Source organism: Gopherus evgoodei, chromosome 1, assembly GCF_007399415.2.
Source record: "Gopherus evgoodei ecotype Sinaloan lineage chromosome 1, rGopEvg1_v1.p, whole genome shotgun sequence".
NCBI classification, from domain to species: Eukaryota; Metazoa; Chordata; order Testudines; family Testudinidae; genus Gopherus; species Gopherus evgoodei.
Window position 1 is genome coordinate 119973423 of NC_044322.1, and position 21200 is coordinate 119994622.

Below are 21200 nucleotides of genomic sequence, written 5' to 3' on the forward strand. Positions count from 1 at the left end.
TGTTGATATGCAGCCATATTTTAGCCATCAAATGTTGAGAAACATCGAGTTACATAAAATCTGAGCAGAAAGGTCATACTTAAAAGATTAACTATGTTCTATAACATTACCTCAGTATTTTACTGTACCCTGGATATATAGAAATACTGCAAATATTGAGGTGAATTTGTATAAGGGAAAGTAAAAATATTAAGAGAAGTCACTGTATTTTAATGTTACTTAGTCTCAGTCTATAACAGTAGGGGCATAGGATCTAACTTTAGCTGCTGGATTTTTAAATTTTATTTGTAAATATATATGATTTTCTTTCAATAAAGATTATTAACTGTGCCCAGGAAGTAAAATATGTATATTTTTATACTTTAGGGCAGTACGTTTTTCAATTGCACCTCTACCCAGATATAATGCAACCTGATATAACATGGGTTCGCATACAACGTGGTAAAGTTCTGACATGCTGCTCTGAGCAGCGTGTTAAGGGTGCCAGGCCGGGGCCGAGGGGTTAGATAAGGGGCAGAAGGTCTCGGGGGGTAGGGGGTCAGGGGCTCCTCCACCCCAGGGTCTAGGAGACAGGAGCTGTGGGTGGGGGGGGGGGGGCAATTTTGGGGGCCCCGCAGTCTCACAGTGGCCCAAGGGATTAGCAGGGGGCTGGGAGCAGCCCGCTCTGCTTCCCTCGCCCTGGCCCCAGCCGTGTCGCTCGGGGAAGGGGGCTTTGGGGAAGGGATCCCACCCACACTCATTGGCAGCGGCGGTAGTGAAGCAGCTTGGCTCCAGTCCGCTCCACTCCGCCAGCTCCCAGCCGCAGCGCTCCACTTCCCGCCACAGGTAAGTATGGGGGGGCGTCCTTTCCCCAACCTCCCCGTACTCACCGGCAGTGGGAAGCGGAGCGCCATGGCTGGGAGCTGGCGGAGTGGAGCGGGCTGGGGCCACGTTGCTCTGCTTCCTGGTGCTGCCGGTGAGTGCCTGTCAGGGGGCAGGGTGTGTGGATAGGGGTCGGAGCAGTCAAGGGACGGGGGGTTGGGTAGGGGGTGAGGTCCTGGGGGTGACTAGGGACAGGGGTCTCTGGAGGGGAGGGGATGGTCAGGGAACAAGGAACGCGGGGTGGGGTGGGGTGTGTGCCAAAGCAAGTTTGATATAACGTGGTCTCACCTATAATGCGGTGAGATTTTTTGTCTCTTGAGAACCGCAATATACTGGGGTAGAGGTGTACAAGGAGGAATATTGAGATTACACCACTCAGTAGCAACAGAATTTATTTTTTTTTTAAATCAAAAGAAAATGCAGGTGGGAATCAATTTTTCATGGCTACACTGCTGTCAGCATCAGTGGGGCTGTAGAAATACAGCTTTATGGGAAAATGCAACACCATTCTAGCTTACGTTTACCATTTCCCCTATATGCTTATAAGAGCCTACTGTAGAACGGCACCAATCAGCAGAATCAGCTAATTCCATATAATCTATGCTTTTAAAAACTGTTTATGTGCAATTGTAGACATTTGATAATCAGATGGTTAGGACATATAGGCGATTAAGTAGTACATTTCTAGTTTTTATCACTAAATATAGAGTTAAGATGAGCAGGATTTTTTATATCAGATTCCCAGTTATCTGTGTTACATGGATGATCCCAAGCTTTTAAAAGCACTGCACAGATTTGAGATAATGTCTCTACTATGATATGCATGAAATATTATTTCTTCTAAGTTTGATAAATGTGTGATCAATAAAGTATCAGTATCCTGTAAATGGATGACTCTGGAAGTAATACAATGATAGTAGATCTATAATTATATTGCGTTCTTACTGGATAAAAGTAGTATATGACTTTCTTTTCAATAAACTGGGTAAAGCTAGTAAAACCAGGAAGATGTCAGGCCAGGTCTACACTGTAAACTTACATCAGTATAACAGCGTTGCTCAGAGGTGTGGATTTTTCACACCCCTGAGCAACGCACTTATACTGATCTAACCCCTGGTGTAGGCAGAAATATGTTGACAACAGGGCTTCTCCCATCAACACAGCCATTGCCTCTTGCGGATGTGGATTAACTCTGCCTACAGAAGCAGCTCTCCTCTCGGCAAGGTAGTCTTCACTGAAGTACTATAGCGGCGCAGCTGCACCAATGCTATTGCGCCACTATAGCATTTAAGCATAGACCTGCCCTCGGTTTCCTACAAAGATAAACAACAGACATTAACCCCAAGGGAAACCAGAGATTATCACAACGGAGAGATAAATAGTGACAGAGGATGTGGAAAAAATTAAATGTACTCAGTGATTTTTTTGCCTCCATCTTCACAAACAAGGTCAGCTCCCAGACTGCTGCATTGAGCAGCACAGTATGGGAAGAAGGTGATCAGCCCTCTTTGGGGGAAAGAAGTGGTTCGGGACTATTTAGAAAAACAGGACGAGCACAAATCCATGGGGCCAGATGCGCTGCATCCGAGGGTGCTAAAGGAGTTGGCGGATATGATTGCAGAGCCATTGGCCATTATCTTTGAAAACTCATGGCGATCGACAGGATTCCCGGATGACTGGAAAAAGGCTAATGTAGTGGCCATCTTTAAAAAAGGGAAGGAGGAGGATCTGGGGAACTACAGGTCCTCAAGGAATCAATTCTGAAGCACTCAGAGGAGAGGAAAGTGATCAGGAACAATCAGCATGGATTCACCACGGGCAACTCATGCCTGACTAACCTAATTGCCTTCTATGAGGAGATAACTGGTCTGTGGATAAGGGGAAAGCAGTGGATGTGTTATTCCTTGACTTTAGCAAAGCTTTTGATACGGTCTCCCACAGTATTCTTGCCAGTAAGTTAAAGTAGTATGGGCTGGATGAATGGACTGTAAGGTGGATAGAAAGCTGGTTAGATCATCGGACTCAACTGGTAGTGATCAATGGCTCCATGTCTAGTTGGCAGCTGGTTTAAAGCGGAGTGCCCCAAGGGTCGGTCCTGGGGCCGTTTTTGTTCAATATCTTCATTAATGATCTGGAGGATGGCATGGGCTGCACTATCAGCAAGTTTACAGATGACACTAAACTGGGAGGAGTGGCAGATATGCTAGAGGGTACGGATAGGATACAGAAGTATCTAGACAAATAGGAGGATTGGGCCAAAAGAAGTCTGATGAGGTTCAACAAGGACAAGTGCAGAGTCCTGCACTTGAGATGGAAGAATCTCATTCACTCTTACAGACTAGGGACCAGATGGCTAGGAAGTGGTTCTGCAGAAAAGGACCTAGGGGTTACAATGGACGAGAAGCTGGATATGAGTCGACAGTGTGCCCCTGTTGCCAAGAAGGCTAACGGCATTTGGGCTGTATAAGTAGGGGCATTGCCAGCAGATCGAGGGACATGATCATTCCCCTCTATTCGGCATTGCTGAGGCCTCATCTGGAGTACTGTGTCCAGTTTTGGGCCCCACGCTACAAGAAGGATGTGGAAACATTGGAAAGAGTCCAGCAAAGGGCAACAAAAAATGATTAGGGGGCTGGAGCACATGACTTATGAGGAGAGGCTGAGGGAACTGGGATTGTTTAGTATGCAGAAGAGAAGAATGAGGGGGGATTTGGTAGCTGCTTTCAACTACCTAAAAGGGGGTTCCAAAGAGGATGGACCTAGACCGTTCTCAGTGGTACCTGATGACAGAACAATGAGCAATGGTCTAAAGTTGCAGTGGGGGAGGTTTAAGGTTGGATATTAGGAAAAATCTTTTCACGAGGAGGGTGGTGAAGCACTGGAATGGGTTACCTAGGGAGGTGGCGGAATACCCTTCCTTAGAGGTTTTTAAGGTCAGGCTTGACAAAGCCCTGGCTGGGATGATTTAGTTGGGAATTGGTCCGGCTTTGAGAAGGGGGTTGGACTAGATGACCTCCTGAGGTCCCTTCCAACCCCGATATTCTATGATTCTGTGATGACAATTATCAGAGGGGTAGCCGTGTTAGTCTGGATCTGTAAAAGTAGCAAAGAATCCTGTGGCACCTTATAGACTAACAGATGTTTTGGAGCATGAGCTTTCATGGGTGAATATCGACTTCGTCAGATGCATGAAATGGAAATTTTCAGGGGCAGGTATATATTGATTCACCTTACAGTGAATCAATACATTTTGCCCAACAATACTCAAACAGCTTAAAATGCAAGTGTCAGAGAAATTCAGTTGTTATATCAATTTCAGCTTCTCAAAAGAAGCAGCAGTAAAATCATGGATACAGAGGTCTCAGCAGCTGCATTTCAACCTCAAGCAGTGGTCTATGATAACACATTTTCCCAATTTGCCATGTTGAAGAATCAAAGTTAAGAAACCCCAATCCATTGCAAAATTACAGGAGTGGTACATATTCAAGAACAAATTCAGAGCATTTTAAATCAAGAACCATTGACACTTAATACCCTTTTCATTTCCCATACAAAAGGGAGAGAAAACACATTAAGAAATATACTTTAGGGAAATATACTGTCAGGGGGATGACTGAGATACCCTGATAGCTCTTTTTCCACCTCTAATTTGTACATTTCTAAGAGCTTCACATAACTGCAAAAAGACTGAAAACTTGCTTAACATGAGGTAGAGATTTCAACTTACTTGCTGCAACTGCTGTTCACAATACTACTGTAAGTGCTCCGTTGCACAAAAGCTAGAGATGGAGGCGGTGGAGATGGAGAGGCAGGAGTTGGTGAGGTCTGTCGTTGTTTCAAGAAAGCATCTGCGTTGAGGGTTTGCAGAGACAGTTTATAAAGGTTGTCGGTAGCTGGGAAACCAAGCAAAGAAGATCTTATAGTATTCATTTCACCACATAGGCCACTCTTTAGGAGGTTTGTCATCTTTCTGAAGTACTGTAGCTCCTGCTCAAATTCTCAGAAATTTTTACATACATAAATATTGTTACATGAATATATTTGAATGAAATATTCCTATATCAAATTTTCATAGAAAGAAAATGAGAATTAAGTGAAATGAATATCATCTCATATAATGTCACAAAAAGCTGAGCGGAGGAAAGCTGTCTGGAGTTGTACTAGTGACAGAACTTCAGCAAAAACTAATTGTAGTATAGCCTGTAATTCTCTGTTAATAAACTATCAAATCATGGTACTGGCTTTCCCCCATGGAGTCTGTGTAGATTTCAATCAGGTGAAAAGGCTGTTTATCGCTTTTACTAAAACACCAGGTGAACAAACTTCGGTGAAAATAAAGTTTTCCAACAATTTTGCCAGTCAACCTTTCCCACAGTTCTAGTTCTCAGGGCTTTGTTTAAATGCTTTGTTTTTTTTAAAAAAAAATCTCTTAAAGGTTAATTAATGCAGAAAAAACATAGCTAGATCCAGAACCAGATTTAGTTTACAACAGGAGATTTCTGAATTGTCAGTGAAAAAACATTGCAGCACATGAAGCCCATACTGATATAGTTGCTAATTAAAATTGCTGCAGGACTGCACATCAGACCTATATAGGAATGTCTTTGGCGATATACTTTTGGGATAGTGAATTGGAGCAAAGACAGCAGGTAGTTTATTTACAAAATGAGTTAAAGCAGGAAATGAAAAGCATGGAATGGGTAGAGAAAGGTGTGTCTTTAAACTCGCCTCCATTTCCCCAATTAAAAATCTCCTATTTTCCTCCACTCTATATAGCCTTAGCATCACACTCGACCATAAACTGTTATTCTACCACATCACTTACATCTGACAATCATCGCCTCTACACATCCCTGCCTTAGCTCTACCTCTGCTGAAATTTTCATCCATGCCACTTAGCTTCTATCACACTGACCTGTTCCTATGGTCTTCATTAGTGCCTGCTTGCTCAATGCAGAAGGCTGCTGCTTCTCTCTGACACACCTAGGCAGTAGAATCATGTCCATCCTCCCTACTCCAGAACTAAAGCTCCCTGGCTGAAACTCTCAGTCCAGGGAAGATGAATATATAGGGGCAGGAAGACAAAAACCAAAACCAACAAATGCTACTATAATCACTACAAGAGGCATATGTTTACATCCAAAGCAATCTGTGCCAGCAGTGGCAAAGATCTTCCTCAGAAAGTGGAATCAAGCAGGAACGCTGCATTTCACAATTTCCTCCCCTCCACTGTTGGCAGAAAGCCAGGTTTGATTGTTTCTCTGGTTTCACGCCCTGCCCTGAAGTATCAGTCATCAGTTGGATCCAAACACAGCCCTCTAAGCCTGACTGCATAACAAATGATTGAGGTGTAGCATTTGGCTTCAAGTTGGAGGGAAAACTGTCCCTGATCTCACCAGAATACTCTCATCTTGTATTATTCATATCTATAAGCTTTTTTTGGGACACAGCTTGGATAGAATACTCAGGCAAACCTGGTTTGTACTGCAGGGGAGGGGAATAACATTGTAAACCTTTTTAGTAAGCTCTTTGGGAGAAGGACTGCTTCTATTATGTGTGTTCAAACCGAGCATGAGGTGGTCTTGGTTCTTACTGGGGGCTCTGGCTGCTACTGAAATGCAAGTAGTAATAGTGAGTAGTTCCGTCCAATAAATGCTCTCTGTTTACGTCAGATGTTCTCATTATTGCTTCCCTAGGATATGCAAATTGGCTAGTTTTAACCTCAGCTGTAATGGACCTGACAAAATGGAGCCCACATTTTAAAAGAATGGTGCATTCTGTTTTCAGACGATCGCCAAGTCTCAGCTTTTGCACCATTCTGCCCATTGCTAAAGAACTGTGGAAATACCAAGTTTCTACTCCTCATTTTCAGACCTCCACACTACTACTAGATTCTGTCAAAATGGGGGCCACTACAGAAAAAACAGGAACAGAATTGTGTGGGTACAGAGAATGGGAAGATTTAAACAAGAATCACTACAAACAGTCCTTGCTGTTTTGCAGAACACTGTAGCCTCCTGTTGTACAGTAACTGTACTTACAGCTGCCTGCTTTGTGAAGTGGCACCGAGTCCCACTCTGGTGGTGGAGAATCTTTTTCCCCTTCTGAACTGCTGGTATTGCCTAATTCCTGTCCAGAGCCACTGGGGAGAAATTTTGCTAGTGCTGATGGCCTGCTGTCCATTAACTTATTGTTTGGACCTGTACAAAAAAACAGAGCAAGCCACAGCCATTAAGAGATGCACTTCTTTCTCCTTGTGCAGAGATCTAGAAGCTAGAACTCTAAAAACTGAAAATTTTAAAAAACTACTTGTGTATTTTAACAAAAATCCTCCAAACCCCAAAATATTTGTTTAAGAGCAACTGCTATATTGTACCTCTTGTTTTCGGGAGGTTTCTTGATTTGGACCCATTTGTCAGCATGTGCTGAAGAGACATCTTGGATGAAAAGGTTTTGCGCTGTTTATTTTCCAGTGGGGGAGTATATGGCAACTCCAAGGAACTAAAGTGAAAACATGAACACAGATTTATTCGTTGTTGCTGAGTGAAGTATTGCAGAAGAGTTTCATGTATATACACGTAGTGTAGTTTTATACAAGTCTGGTCTTCTCCGATTTGCCTCATTACTCCCCTGATTTTAGTCCATCCTGACTGCAGCTGCCAAGATGATCTGTTCCTACTGCTCTAAGTCTCCTCTTCTCTTTGAATTTCTGCACTGGCCTTCCTTGTTTATGTCAAGCTTCTCCTCCCATTCAAAGTTCTCCATAACTGTAACTCTGCCTTTGTTTACATCTTTGCCCTCATCTCCTCTTACACCCCACTGCACTCTCACACACCCAAATCCCTGGGTGCCTTATCACCCCATCTGTCTCCTCCTTCAAACTCTATCTCTATACCTTTTATGCTGCCGCCCCCAGACTTATTATGGCCTCTAAACTAACCCACAACTTCAAGAACCCAGTGATTTTTTTCCACACTGGAGCTTTCTGATGGTACAAAACTGTCACCGCTAGGTAGGGGATGAGCTGTGATTGCCCCTCTTCTTCTCCTTTTTCTATTCTTACTAGCTCAAACATTCCTGCCACTCCCATCATCCCATCTCGACTCCCAGTTAAACATTAAAAAACAACAAAACTGTTGCAACCAATAACAAGCTCATTTGCCTGTTTATTTTATTCTTAATCCCCAACCATTCGGACTGTAAACTCTTCAGGACAGGGGGAGTCAAACCCAACACAATTCTCAGTATAGCCTTTGGATGCGGTCATAATATAAGTGTTTATTAATAAATACCCGTCTTTTATTTGGAAAGCAAACAAAATATGATTGTGGTAAAAGAAAGAGGGGAGACTATATAAAGCAGCATTTTCAGAAGTAGTCTGAAGGAAAAGTGTATACACTCACTCTAGATTTCTGCTAGTCTAGTATTTATTTGCCACAACCCCTGCGGGAACACACAAATTAATATTCTGTGTTTCATCTATTATGCAATTCAGAGGTGTGGCACTTGTGATTTTATAAAACTCCCCAGTCAGCAGAGTCAGAAAGAAGTGGGTGCAGTAAGACTAAACCTCTGTTGGCACAGATGATGCAGAAGCACAGTAAAAATCATTCTAGCACCAGACAAGAGGAAGAGGTGGCAGTGACTATAATTCCACCAAGAGTATCTGATATCAACCACAGGTGTGACCCGTGTACTTTATTATGTAGTTGCAACACTTGATGGAATGTTGGCCATATTGTTTTTTCTACATGAAGTTCATTACCAAAAGCGTCACATTAGTGCAGTTGATTCATTGCTCAAGGTCTAGCATGTATCTCAATGATGCACAGCATTCCTGGCAGATGTTTCCTTACATTTACAAAACAGATATTCTCCAACATCAGGAAGGAAGACAAGTAAGGTTAGCCGCTGCTACAGGTAGGATTTTCTGAGCAGGCTGGCAGCCCAAAGCCTTGAAGATCACAGAAAGCTCCACCTTCACATTTCCCTTCAAGAATAAAGCCTTCCTACTAGGAGCAGATCCTTATAATTATGCTCACCTTGATTTCACATCTGCTGGAATTTCTTTCTTGATATTTGATAGTTTTTTCCCTCTCTGTTTTATTTGGAATATTTCACTTTCATGCTTTTCGGGCATGGCTTGTTTTCCCTTTTGCTTTTCTGGTTCCTACAAAAGCCAACACACAGTAACATAGAAGACATTAAGAACAGTAACTGAAGGATTCTGTTTCAATAAAAACCAGAGAGAGAAAGTGGCATCAGCAATTGTGAGCAATTTGCATAATGGATGATAACATTTCAACACTCAATAGTGACCATGCCCCTCCATCCCAAAAGTGATGCCTATCAAAAGGTGGTTGACTTTCCTAGAGGATTTCGGTCTCTGCTTATCCACAGAAACAGTACAAGATGGGCAGCAGCAGAGCGAACTTCCTCAGATTACCCTACTACTGTGCTTCAAACCTGATTTTGGGGGGCTATTGGAGCTACCCTCATGTTCCTACAACTCCATGTTCATTCAGACCTTTGGTAAGACTGTTAAAAAGGATGCTGGTTATGTACTTTGGACAGAGATGGACAAGTCAGTTTGTATAGGTCACTGATCAGTCAGAGGATGGTAACTTTCTGTCACTGATGACCTGGGCTGCATTTGACAGACAACCCAAAACTGAAGTGGTTCCATATCTCAACTAGACAAGATGCTTTTAAGCAAAGAAATAGCAAGTTCAAGCAACTTCACCATTTGAGTTATTTCTTCTCTTTCATTTTACGGACCCTCTGTGCTTTATGACTTAGGTGATATAAATTACACTGTCAAATTAATGACTAACCATCTTGCAAAGCAGAAACTGATCAAACCAAATCCTAAATATTTTAACATGTATTTAACCAGTTTTGCTTTCAAAACAGCAGGATTATTGCTGCAACAAATTCATCACATTAAAAACATGCCCAAAATTTGGCTCCGGCCTTCTGTTCTCCCCAATTCGTTTTATTTTGGTTTCATAATGCATGTTTTGAGACAAAACCATTATCATGACCATCTGACCAATATACCAGTGGTTGAGACGCTGTAGCTGATTACCAAGCATCATTTAGTCCTATGAGTGAAACAAGTTAGCAACGCAAGCACGTTTTAGTTCTCTTTTCTATAAGGGAAGAATCCCTTTATTTCTCAGAGAGATTTGGAAACAGGCTGCTTATTACTATTCTTGGCACCAGCGAACACAGTATAAGTAGCAGCTCTCACTGTAAATGAATGTGTCTCAAAAGCAAAGCTATGCTTTCTACTTAGGTGAGCCACCACGTATCTGAGAAAAGTACCCTTCCCTCTCTAACGGCTCTGTACCTCCTTCAGGAGTGGTTCTGTGTCTGGATTGGAGGTTTCTGTGGTGGTTGAAGAACTGTCATCATCTGCCAAAGAATCTTTCAGTTCATCCTCCTGTTGCTTTCCCTTTCCTCTTCTCTCTTTTTCCTCCCTCTTCTTCTGTGGTTTAGATTTGCGCTGAAACGGTTTCCCTTTCCCTAGGGAGATAAGGGCAGCTCCAGATTATTAGCAGTTGTGCTCCAAGACTGGGAGTGATTTGCACCACTTTGTGCACCAAAAAACAATCCATCACTAAGCCTCCCAAGCCAGCTGCAGCTCTTAGTTCACGGAGAAATGGACTGCCATAGCATATGCATCTTTTTTCTCATATGCTGGTTAAAAGTGCAACTTCAGACTTTTGCTGATATGTCTTTATACCACTTCACTTCATCTAAATAAGTCATGTCAAACCTAAAGGACTCTGACCAATACTAACACTCATACATTTACTCCCGCAGATCCTACCAACATTATCCACCTTCCACAGACACTGGCCACTTAGGCATACATAGTTCTCCTCTGTGATTCTCTGCTACCATGTGACTGGAGTTCTGTCTGAATGTTTAGTATTAGAAATTTCACCATGTAAAACTGATTTTGACAACGATCACTTCAGAAACAACTGTGAATGTTTTATCACCCTAATAGACAAATGAGAAATGGAACTGCTCTGCAGACTTCCGTTGTGCATTTTTTGTTTGTTTGAGAACAGCAGTAATTTGATGGAGAGTATTTACAAATATTACAAGGTTCTAATGAGAGGATGTAACAAGTATGCCGGGGGATACAGATTAAACATCAATCTGTCTTCAGCATATTTTGTTCTCTCCATGTTAAATTTTAATACTTAAAACTAAATTTGATGTCCTACATTTTAAGCCCAAATGTTTTGAATGTTACTAAGGCCAAAACAGGAAAAATGTGTTAAAAAATCCATAGACTTATCTATAAAGTTAGCTGTAACAGTTAAGATCACCCACCAGTTTCTACAACAAATGTATATATATAGAGGAGCGAATTACATTTAAATATACTTATTTCTTTTTGGTTTCTCTCAATTTCAGATTGAAGGTGCCTGAGCTCAGGGAAACTTACTGGGGGGATAGATTCAAAGGAGCATCATCTACAGATCTACCAAAATCCTGCCAGAACTCTTGGTAGACAAAATACTATGGTATGTCTTGGACTCTTGGGCAAGGGAAATGAGTTAACATCATAAAGAGCATCAATATGGAGCAACTTTAAAAACAAAAACAAACAAATCCACACCTGTTGCTAAACACCTTCATCTTGATCTATAGGCTTCTCTTGCCATTACCTCTAGTTATTCCCTTACTACTTTCTTCCAGCCATCCACTACAATACCTTTTAATAACATCCTTCTCAGATGGTGGCTTTAAGACTAAATGCATTCATTTATAAGCCATATTGTCTACATACTGCTGTTTTGTTTTTTAATATTTTGAGAGAAGACCAAATTCAGCTCTAGTAAATGAGTGCAATTTCAATTGAGATTTGTGTCTGCTTATGTTGGAACAGAATCTGATTCATAATGGTTGTTGCCATATTTCATTGTGTAAAACTTTTTGGAATAAAGGTTACATGAAAAATGCTACACAAAATAAGGTTCTGACCCTGAAGATACTTAGTTGTGAAGAGAGCCCCATTGTGCAAAGCTGTACCCGCACAGTCTGTACCTATAAGCTAAACTTCTATTTTTCTGGGTATAAAAGTTAACAAACACTGCAAAAATTCATTTTCAATTCACTTTGTCTGAGAAGCTATTACTCCTAACACTAAACTGTAAAATAGTTAGTAGAAACCTTCAGGAAATATATTAAAACATTTTTGCAAACCTAATGATTGACTTCTCCTCCTCCTAGATCTGGCTATTCATTATCACAATTGAGAAGGTTGAAAAAACCACAAAGTTACACATCAAGCAAGGTTCATTTTAGCATCCAACAATGGCTGGAAGAAAACAGTCTAGTTTAAGTATCAGAGGGTAGCCGTGTTAGTCTGAATCTGTAAAAGCAGCAAAGAATCCTGTGGCACCTTATAGACTAACAGACTAATAGACTAAGAATTTGAAACTGGGAAAGTCTATTCACCAGATAAATGTTTAAAAATTCCATTCATTTTTATAGTAAATTATTAGTAGGGTAGGTAAGTATGCAGTGGCCACCGTGGTCCCAGGATATTAGAGACACAAGTTAGGTGAGTTAATATCTTTTATTGGACCAACTAATTATGGCTTATCCACTAACCCCCATTTTTTGTCCTATGACTCCAGAGGTCATAACAGGCCACTCTATCTTGAATGGTCCATTACAATATAAGTAATAATTACTTATGCTAAACAATCTGTTCAACCTTGCAGTTTTGCTGTGAGGTTGGGAGTTCCTTTCCCAGACCTGAAGAAGAGCTCTGAGTGGCTCCAAAGCATGTTTCTTTCAACAACAGAAGCTAGTACAATAAAAGACATTACCTCACCTACCTTCTCTCTCTAGGATAAGTAAGGAAATTTGTTTAATACACATTTTCACTCTGATAATGCTCTCTAAAATACTGTAAGACCCCTTAAGAGTCTGGTTCCTCTATAATGGAACTAATTTCTCTATTCTGATATTTTTTTTTCCATGTTAGACCACCACATTCTGGATACAACAGTATTTGATCAATCCTACATAAACATTTGAACAAAATCAAACATTGAAAAAGTTGCTGTCAAACTGCATCTTTCATACTAATAAACTCAGTGAACTATTAAAAAAAATAATAATCAGGATTTCCCAAAGCAACTCGTTTTCATGGGTGCTGACCAATCAGAATCTAGTTCCATCAACCTGACATGTCTGTTCTAACATTCCTAAGCTTTCACATATAGAGAAGTTATATAAGGTATAACCTCTCGAAATTATACTTATAACAAAAAAAATCCTGTATTTTTTCTTGTGCAATTTCATGTAACAGAATCAGACAAGGTCCTGATAGTTCACAAACAAACTTCAGACTTTGAGAGTGTGCTATCACTGAAGGACTAGTTTATAGACTGAGAAACAGCTGCCGCAAGACTTTACAAAAGTGATACTCCTTAGCTAGATACCATGGCACAAATTTTATTTCATAAGAGGCTGATTATACAAATATTTGGGTATATGCATAGTTACATGCACAACTGCTTGAAGAATCGGGCCCCAATTTTTTAAAATCCAAGCCCTAATGGATGAAGCAAATATCTCAATGAAGAAATTTAAAAAAGTGTATTACAGGAAGATTGGAAATGGACAAGTTTTATTATATATTGCACTGAGTTTTTATCATTCAAATTGTATAACTCAAAATTGTATAGTAAATATTAGTTTTGTGTAGACTTTTCTAAGGATGAAGGGCTTTTTATATATAAATGCATTTTGTTGCTTTGGGAAGATGAAAAGTTAACACCATAAAACTGCTTGACTGAAAGCAGAGAAAAAAATAAAAGCATCCATTGTAGCCTCACTCCCAAACAGAAATGACCAACGCTACTAAAGGGATGTTTTTTTTTTTATAGAAGTACGGACTTATCTGAAGGTGTTTAGAATTAGGAAAAAGTTACAAGAGAAAAAATGGACATGTGTCTTATAAATAATTCATTATGTGAAATGTTCTAACTTCATTTAGACTTCTGCTGAAACTGTTAGACAACAAACTAGCAAGTGATTATGCAGTGCATACTGCTTGAAAAATGGGTAATTAAAAACTTTATAACCAGCACTCACAATATTTAGGAACAACTATTTTCATCCTAAACATGTTAAGATAATCTTCCAATATACAGATTGCTGAGAATTGTTCCAACCAGGAACCAGATATGAAAATGGTAGTTAAGTCATACTAGTCATTCATTTGTTAAAAAAGACAACAATTTTGTTTCCAAGTCTTAAGAAATAAAAAGTATAGTCTCCATAGTTCCACTAGACCCTGATACTGCTGGAATCCTAGATGCATCTCATTCATAAGCACAGCCAAAACTTTGCATCCAGCAGGAATATTTAATACCATCTGTTCATAACAATGTTGTGTTACTCTGCTGTATTTTTTAATGATTACAATACAAGTTTAAATTGCTTGATCTGTTGTGATTACCCAGTCATTTTAGGGTTTCTAACCGTATCCTCTGTTCTCTTCCCCCACCAATATCCATCTCCAATGAATTTTATATAACGTGTAAGAAAGGCATCAGCAATATTCCATGTAAACAATACTGCCTAAATGAGTCCCCCTCCCAAAAAAAACCCAAACCAAACAAACAACTAAAAAGAATACTAGATTTAAATTTGTAACTAGGGTGACCCATCAGAGATGTGTGTGTTAGACTCAACAGGCTAATCAGAAAACAGTTTTGGACAATCAGTGTAATCAAAAGCTACACTAATGAAATATTTACAGCATGAGGATAAATTTCTATTAATAATCTCAAAATCTGTTTTGAAAATTGTCTAAAATCAAAAACACATGATGTATGTACTTCAAGAGCATTTGAAAAATCAAAAGGTGCACATATAAACAACTCCACAAGCACCCTGGCTTCAAGATTAACACACTTTATAAAAATTAAAATCAAGCAGGTGCCATTTATTAACTTGTTGACCTCCTAACATTAAGGATTTTCTGTCACAACTGCAAGTGCTAGGCATGAAGAATTCCATTGTGACAGTACTGTATTGATTCACTATTCTCCACTTTTCAGCTTTCATAATAAACTAGGGCAACCACCCCCCTTTCCCAAAACTAATTGTAGGCTAAAAGGGCTGAAGCCAGAAGAATAGTAATTTACAAAGATTTCTAAATATACATATTATATATATACACACACACACCTGTTTTCAGTAAAAACCTATTTCATATAAAACTTGCAAAAGAAAGTTTATCCAATGTTGAATGGACAATTCCAGAATTATCAAATGACAGAAAGGAAGTGTATGAACCCGACTCAGGATCATGCATGAAGCTCTGGTACAGCTGTGAAGTTAGCAGCATACAACACTATGAAACTGTAACCTTTACATTTACTGGCTCAAAACTCACTCTTTGGCTGTCATAATGTGCCACCCGTATTAAGCAAAGCAGAGTTATATTACCTTTGTTTTTTGTTACTGGAGATGGGGGCTGCTCTGTAAACACATCTGGGGACAGGGACTCTGGGTGGTCAAACTCTTTGTCCATAGTTTCTATCAGACCAGCGATATCTGATTCCTCTGAGCTGTGCCTTGTGTTGCTGGTACATTCTGAGTGTGAAGGGTTAAGAAGTGGTGATTGTGACAAAGAACTTTCAGTCTGTTGCTCTTGCTGTTGAGGCACTGTTGGTGTTGGCTGTTGTGAATGCTGCTCTAAGAGAACTTGAGCATGTTGCTGGTTTGTTTGCTGGTTCTGCTTTGCCCCCCTGGATCTTCTGCCTGCTGTATGATTCTGAGCTATAACACCTGAATCCAGGATAAGGGAACCTCCTCTGTTAGATGACTGCATGGAAGCTGTCTGTAGGGAAGTCCTGCTAGCAACATTTGAATTGTTTTTAGATTTGACATTTTCAATATCAGCTGAATTTCTATTGCTGTGCAGATGTGCTGTTGGATTGCATTGCTTGTGACTTCCTGCACTGGATCGTGATGAGGAACCACCTGCTACATAGATTCCTCTGGAGGAACTGTGATTAGAGTCCGATCCAGGTGCATTCAAGCTGGAAGAAGAGCAAGTGTGTTCAAATATACAGTAAGTGTATATTCCTCTACATAAGAAGAGTTATTACATCAATTAGTAATCCTGAACTACACAGTTCTTGGCTTATTTATTACAGAAATGTAACATGAAAACTCCCTTAAAGCTCAAGTGACAAGTCAGTAATACTTAATATCCATTATTCACTTATTTAAATTTGTGGACAAATCACAGCAACAACACATAGTACATGTGAGAAGGAATACTGGTGTGGGGAGTTTCTTTTTCAAATAAAGCCCTAGGAGGCCCGGGGTAGTCTATTTTTTGTAAAGGTATAGTCAAGGTCCAGACTCCAGAGAAACATTTTTCACATTGCAACAAGAAGTAGTAGTAAATGAAAAGATTTCACAGTCTATTTAAAAGTATCTGGCAGTCCAGATTTCAGCCATGGCCCACCTATTGACTACCTCTGCCCTAGGCAGAGAGCCTTAAGGAGAGACACTCTTGTCCCAGTCTGTTGCATTATACACTTTCTGTTTTTCTAACAGGTAGTATGTAATTTACTAAGTTGATTTTCACAAAAAAGTAGGAATTCCTCCACCCTCCCCACACTATTTGGATGCCCTCTTAAGTTATTGCTAAATTACCAGCCCCTTTTGTTAGGAGGGTGACCCTGATTAGTCTCCTGTACTAGGAAGAAATGTTCCTTTCCAAGTGGCCTTATTCAAATGTGTGTACACTTACTTTCCATCAGATGAAATTCCAACTATTCTCCTGAGATCAAATGGCCTTCCCATATCAAAGGGAGGGTTTGATGCCTCAAAGGACAGGTGCCTCCTGAATGGCTCCCAAATTCCTTGAGCATCTAAATATGCTGTTCCAATTACCAAGAGAAAGAGTACACTACAGGGAATAGAAGTAAAAAAAAGCATTGATTTTGTTGTCATCGGGTTAGGGGTGATGAGCCTGAATGCAACAAGGCAAAGAAGATGCATCTTCTGCCAACAAATCAAAAGTAAAAGGTGAACAGTACCCAAAAAAGCAATTTTATATGTTGCTCTAAAGAGCAAAATCCCAGCATGACACATACACCTATTTAACCCCTCAATGTACACATATTATTATGGGATTTACAATTAAAGTGCAAAGACAAGATATACATATGATCCCCAAACCAAAAAGCTATGGAAAAAGGTTTCTGAAGCAGAAGTTAACTTGTTTCAAATCAGCATGGTCTCGTCTCCTTCTTCCAAATTTTTGACAGCTTCTTGATATTTCCATTTAGTGAAATGAAGTACCAATTCACAAAAAAGTTTTTCACAAAGATGCAATAAAAGAGTTAAGGAAAACAGATTAATCAATCAACAACAGGGAAACATCTCCAGATAAATTCATCAATACTCTATACAAGAGGGAAGAATTTTGGCCTTAGCTACTGTTTCCTGTCAAAACCACACTGTCAATGGGGGAAGATTGAGAGCGATGAGGGGAGGTGCACAGGTTAGCATCTGATTTAATGCACAGAAAACTGAAGAAATTTTAATTCTTGGGTAAAAATGCCATTGTGTAATTAAAATATACTAGATGGACTAAAATATTGTCAACAGATTTAGTGTGCAAACTAAAAGTACTATTGAATACACACAGCAAGTGATTGTACTGAGAGAAAAAAAGTCTGTTTGTGTGTTTATATAACACACTGTTGCTTGAGTAAAAAAAAGTTCTCTTCTGTTTCCATCATTCAGTTCTTATTTTTACAGTTTTACTGTTGATATTTTAGCTATACTCAGTCATTAGTGTTTCAATACAGTGAAATTGCAAAACAAATTTATTCTCATTTCTGTTAGTAATTACAATATAAGGAATATAGTGAGAAATGGGGGTGGTACTGGACTGAAAGTCAAGAGACCCAGGTTCCACACCCAGCTTTGCCACCGATCTGAGTTGTGACCTTGAGCAACTTACTTCACCTCTGTGTGCACCTCTCTCTCCTGCTACATTCTTTGTTTTATCTATTTAGATTATAAGCTCTTCCTGGAAGGGACTATTTCACTACGTGTCTGTATGCTGCCTAACAAAATGTGCTTTGTTGTCCGGTGTATACATATGCTATTACGTAACTTCACTAACTGATGATACTCTGTTTTAAATGTTTTACATATGACTCAACAATGCCCTCCAGGTTCTCAGAAATTCCATTATTAGTATCACCAGTTGTCTATCACATATGAAGATGGCAGCAGAATTAAATCATTCAAAAGGCATTTGCAGCTGAACTCATCTAAGTCACTGTTTCATATCTCCCTTAGGTGCTGCACTGTGGAAGAGCGACTTCTCATCTCCAAAAGAAGCCATGTTTAACAACGTTGCCTCAATTCCTAACTTATCATAGAATCCTAGAATATTAGGGTTGGAAGGGGTCTCAGATGGTCATCTAGTCCAACTCCCTGCTCAAAGCAGGACCAATCCCCAACTTGGTTCAAGTCTGGCTTAGTTACAGCTATAAACAACCACACATCACCATGGTTAATAGGAGTGCAATATTTGATCTTAGCAAAGATGTTCTGGGCAAACATATGCTGTGTTTTGCACTAGTTTTTCACAGACAGTTAGAATTCCCAACGTCATGGTGTTAGCACAAAATCCACAGTAGTGGATTGCACCTGTTTTTTCTTAACTTCATCTTACCATAATACATTTTACATCAATTACCAATTGCACTGTATACAAAATGTATCCTAAATTATACTAAAATCAAAGCATCTACCCTTTGTATTTTGTATTCAAACTCAGACAACTCCATGTACATTATGCAGGTACAAGCAACTCATACCTCATTATTCCTGAGATGATTATGTACAGTGCCAGCTCCCAGCTGGGTCTGGGCAGGGCTTCTGCACATGTTGCTAACATATGATATGGAAGAGATGCATTCAACACAAATATAAATTCAGAACCTCCTGCTGTAATGAACTTCAGTTCACGAATGACTCTGGAAGCAGTGAAATCTGGTGTAAACCTGAAAAAGTAAATGCAGATTGTTACACCTGTCCATATTTTAAGACTAAATCCAGTAAGACAGTTTTAAGTTCTAAATAATTTGCATTATTCATCTTTTTCATATTTTAAAAAGATAATAGCGACTGCAATGGCTGTAACTTGAGGAGGTTTGCTGAAACTGACTGAATCAGTAGGATGATCACTAGTCTCCCAGACACCTTAGCCAAACAGTACCTATGGATATAATTCAAATAACTTAAAAGACAATGAAATCAGTCTCTAAGTACATACATAGAACGAATGTATTGTGTAAGAGAGAAGGCCTAGAATTAAGCCAATACCAGAGGGCAGATTTATCTAGCAAATGAAGCCAACTAGATAAAATGGTTGGAATTAAATTTGGACCCATTTTTTTCATTAAGAAAAAAAAATCAAACTAAAATTATGCAAAAAATGCAAAATTTAAGAGTGACAGTAATTAAGCAATGAAACAGATTACCAAGAAAAGTGGAAACTTTGTCACTTCATCTTCAAGTCAAGACTGAATATCTTTCTAGGAAGCAATGTTGTAGTCTCATCACTAATGGTTGAGCTTGATGCAGGTATTAACGGGTGAAATTCTATAGCCTGTGTCACGTAGCAGGCCAGACTAGTTAATTAAAATGCTCCTTTACAGCTTAAATGTTATGAATTTTTAGTAAAGGCTAATCAATTAGTATACAAAAGAGGCATTAAATACAACCAGGGCCCAAAGATCATTTCTGGAGCAGAGGGGTCCTTTCTGTAGCCAATTCTTGATTAAAACACCACTACAATTTCAGTCAGTGCAGCACACACAAAGCCTGCAGGGTTAAAATGCTGTACATTATGATAGGGTCGCTCATAATACACAGAGGGATCCTTTTCAGTACACACTGCAATTAACCAAAAGGATATGTTCATCTATGTCTATATTCTATGATATCCTGAATGAAGTTGTCTTAATATGCATCTGTTTATACAGTTCCAAGTTTACAGCAAACTGTTTTATGACCAGTAAATACAACACTATACTCAGCTATGAAATCTCTTTAATAGGTTCTTATAAACAGTTTGTTCCACTTTTAGAAAGGAAAGGAAGTTTCACAATTTTTGTTCGTACAGAAGAAAATTAAGCAACTCAAAGTTTAAATGAAAAAAAGGATTTAATCAACACCGATTTCTTACTGAGTAAAGCTTTGTACATACATTTTCTAATGCAAGAGTATCCTCAAATGATCTACATGAGGAAAATGGCCTCACTCTTCAACAATGTACTTACAATATGACAATGTCTTTAGAGGCATTGGCACTTAGTGCAAATTCTTGACAGTTAACAACTTTAAATCCATATCCTTCACATGTATATCCGCTGATTTCCATGGACTTCACATTAATCTGAAGCTGTCCTGTGTTCTCCACTTTGAATGTTCTTTTCAGTGTGAAATTTGGTTCTTTTAATTTCATTTCTAAAAAGATATAGAACAAAGCAATTAGGACTGTGTTAAGCCACTACAGTGCAGTAAATTCATTATCTACAAAAAATGCTTGCAAAGTTCTGTTAGTACCATCCTCATTTTAAGCCCAACAGAGATACTAGGAAATACATGCATCAGGGAAGTGGTAGGTGGTTGAAGTGCTGACCTTTGGACAAGATGTTAAAACAGAGGTCTCTGCAAGCAGTGTCAGATGGTTATCAAGTAGAATGGTTTTTGTCCAATTCCAGAGCATTCTATTCCCTCACAAAAAACCTGGAGAAAGCTAATCTATTGAGACTAATATTGCTTATAACCCATCCCCCATCTGTGTAGTGGTGTAAACTATTGTTCACTGCGTCTACTTTGCTTCTGTACACAGTTCCTGTACTAGCAGCATTTAACTGAATGTTGTAAACATTACTTTCAGATAGTATGTGTAGTATTATCTGTACTACAACACTAAATTCTTTTCTATCTTGAAAATAAAGCTCATGGATGACATCAAAGACATCGAAGTCAGCATTATTAAGAGGAATATCGCCTTTTAAGAATTTACACTGCTAGTGGAAAACGAATGTGAGGCATGTTTAGAGGTAGGATCTGAGTTTTGAACTTCAACTGGGTTTTCTACACATCACTCAATGGAGAAGGATTTGTATGATCATCCATCAAGAAATACTATGGATCTCTGCCAAAGGCTGAGGGACAAATCTTCTTGAATAGTTAGTTCTTCAGCCCCAATTCCTCTACCCTCTCCCTTCCCTGCCCCCTACACA

The 21200-nt window shown here is 39.4% G+C and overlaps 1 protein-coding gene across 1 annotated transcript in view; it reads right to left on the reverse strand.

Moving 5' to 3' along the window:
• The window catches only part of TMEM131 (transmembrane protein 131), a 127397-nt gene that overhangs the window by 14094 nt on the left and 92103 nt on the right, over positions 1-21200 (reverse strand). Inside the window, exons 26-33 of the mRNA XM_030570930.1 lie at positions 20229-20415; positions 18762-18947; positions 16673-16831; positions 15355-15950; positions 10214-10389; positions 8904-9031; positions 7238-7362; positions 4589-4754 (exon numbers count right to left, since the gene is read on the reverse strand). Coding sequence (XP_030426790.1) covers positions 4589-4754; positions 7238-7362; positions 8904-9031; positions 10214-10389; positions 15355-15950; positions 16673-16831; positions 18762-18947; positions 20229-20415 — 1723 coding nt within the window. The remainder of the gene's footprint in view (positions 1-4588; positions 4755-7237; positions 7363-8903; positions 9032-10213; positions 10390-15354; positions 15951-16672; positions 16832-18761; positions 18948-20228; positions 20416-21200) is intronic.